Source organism: Phaethon lepturus, unplaced genomic scaffold, assembly GCF_000687285.1.
Source record: "Phaethon lepturus isolate BGI_N335 unplaced genomic scaffold, ASM68728v1 scaffold38195, whole genome shotgun sequence".
NCBI classification, from domain to species: domain Eukaryota; kingdom Metazoa; phylum Chordata; class Aves; order Phaethontiformes; family Phaethontidae; genus Phaethon; species Phaethon lepturus.
The window spans coordinates 1-1195 of NW_010543258.1; the positions used below are offsets into that span (position 1 = coordinate 1).

The 1195-nt window shown below is 61.5% G+C and overlaps 1 protein-coding gene across 1 annotated transcript in view; it reads right to left on the bottom strand.

Annotated features, from left to right (window-relative positions):
* Positions 1–175: 175 nt before the first annotated feature.
* LOC104621741 (sodium-dependent phosphate transport protein 2A-like) overlaps positions 176–1195 on the bottom strand; it is a gene marked incomplete at both ends in the record, with an annotated part of 1469 nt that continues 449 nt past the window's right edge. Inside the window, 5 exon segments of the mRNA XM_010288295.1 lie at positions 176–336; positions 339–385; positions 472–583; positions 693–836; positions 901–1029. Coding sequence (XP_010286597.1) covers positions 176–336; positions 339–385; positions 472–583; positions 693–836; positions 901–1029 — 593 coding nt within the window.

Sequence of the window (1195 nt, forward strand, 5' to 3'; positions counted from 1 at the left end):
CGACTTGTCCAGCTGCAACAACACACGTTGAAGAGGACCCTTGGGGCCTGACAGCACCCACAGCCTGGGGACATCTTCACTACAACCACCATCAAAGGGACACCAGTGCTGGGGACATCACCACCAGCATTGGGACAGCAATTCTGGAGGACAACCACCAGCCTGGGGACATCACCCTGGGGGACACAACAGCTGAGGAGACCTGGATGATGAGCTTGGTGAAGGGCTCCGTGATGATCTTCAGCAGGTCGGGGGCATCCTTCCCGCTGCGGATGTTGAAAGTGGCCACAACCAGGCGTGTGACGTGGTGCAGGTACCCGCTCACCACCTCAAAAAAACCGACAGCCAGTTGAAGCAGTCGTGCACCGTGGCACCAGCAAAGGCCCTGTGCAGAGGAGCATGTCAGCATGGGGTGGCCTGTGGGGAGTAGCCCCCAGTTCCTGAGTCCCCTCTACCCCGACCACCTCTCACCGTTTGAACTCACTGCGGTCGCCAGCCTGCATGAGGGCCACAATGGTGTTGGTGACAGAGGTGCCGATGTTGGAGCCCATGATGATGGGGATGGCAGAGCGCACTTCCAGCACTGGGGACAGAGAGACCCACTAGCCTTGCATGGCCCAGCTCAGGGTGACCCCATCCGGCCACCCTGTCCTCCAGCCTCAGGTCCCCGGGAGCCCTGCGGGCACACTCACGGCCTGAGGAGACCATGCTGACAATGATGGAGGTGGAGGTGGAGGAGCTCTGCACCAGCACAGTCACTAGGATGCCCACCACCAACCCCGCCACCGGGTTAGAGAGGATGGCATTGTCCTTGAAGATGTCCCCAGCCACCTTGCCTGCAAGAGAGCATGAGTGGCAGGGTGCCGGCACCCAGCCACCCAGGTGCCACCGCCACCTTACCTCCAGCCAGCTGGAAGGCAGAACTGAGTACGTCCAGGGAGCACACGAAGAGGTACAGGAACCCGAACATCAGGGGCACCTTGAGAAGGGAGACACAGATGGACTGGACCCCGGCCCAGCACCCCAGCTCTGTGCAAGACAAGAGAGAGTGTTAGATGCCAGCCGTGGCACAGCCCCAGCTCCCCGGGCTCCCACAGCCCTACACCATCCTCCCATGTGCCCAGTGGGACGTGGCTTGTGTCCCTAGCTGTGCTACCACTCCCTGGGTCCCCTCCATCTCCTCCCACCCTGGAGC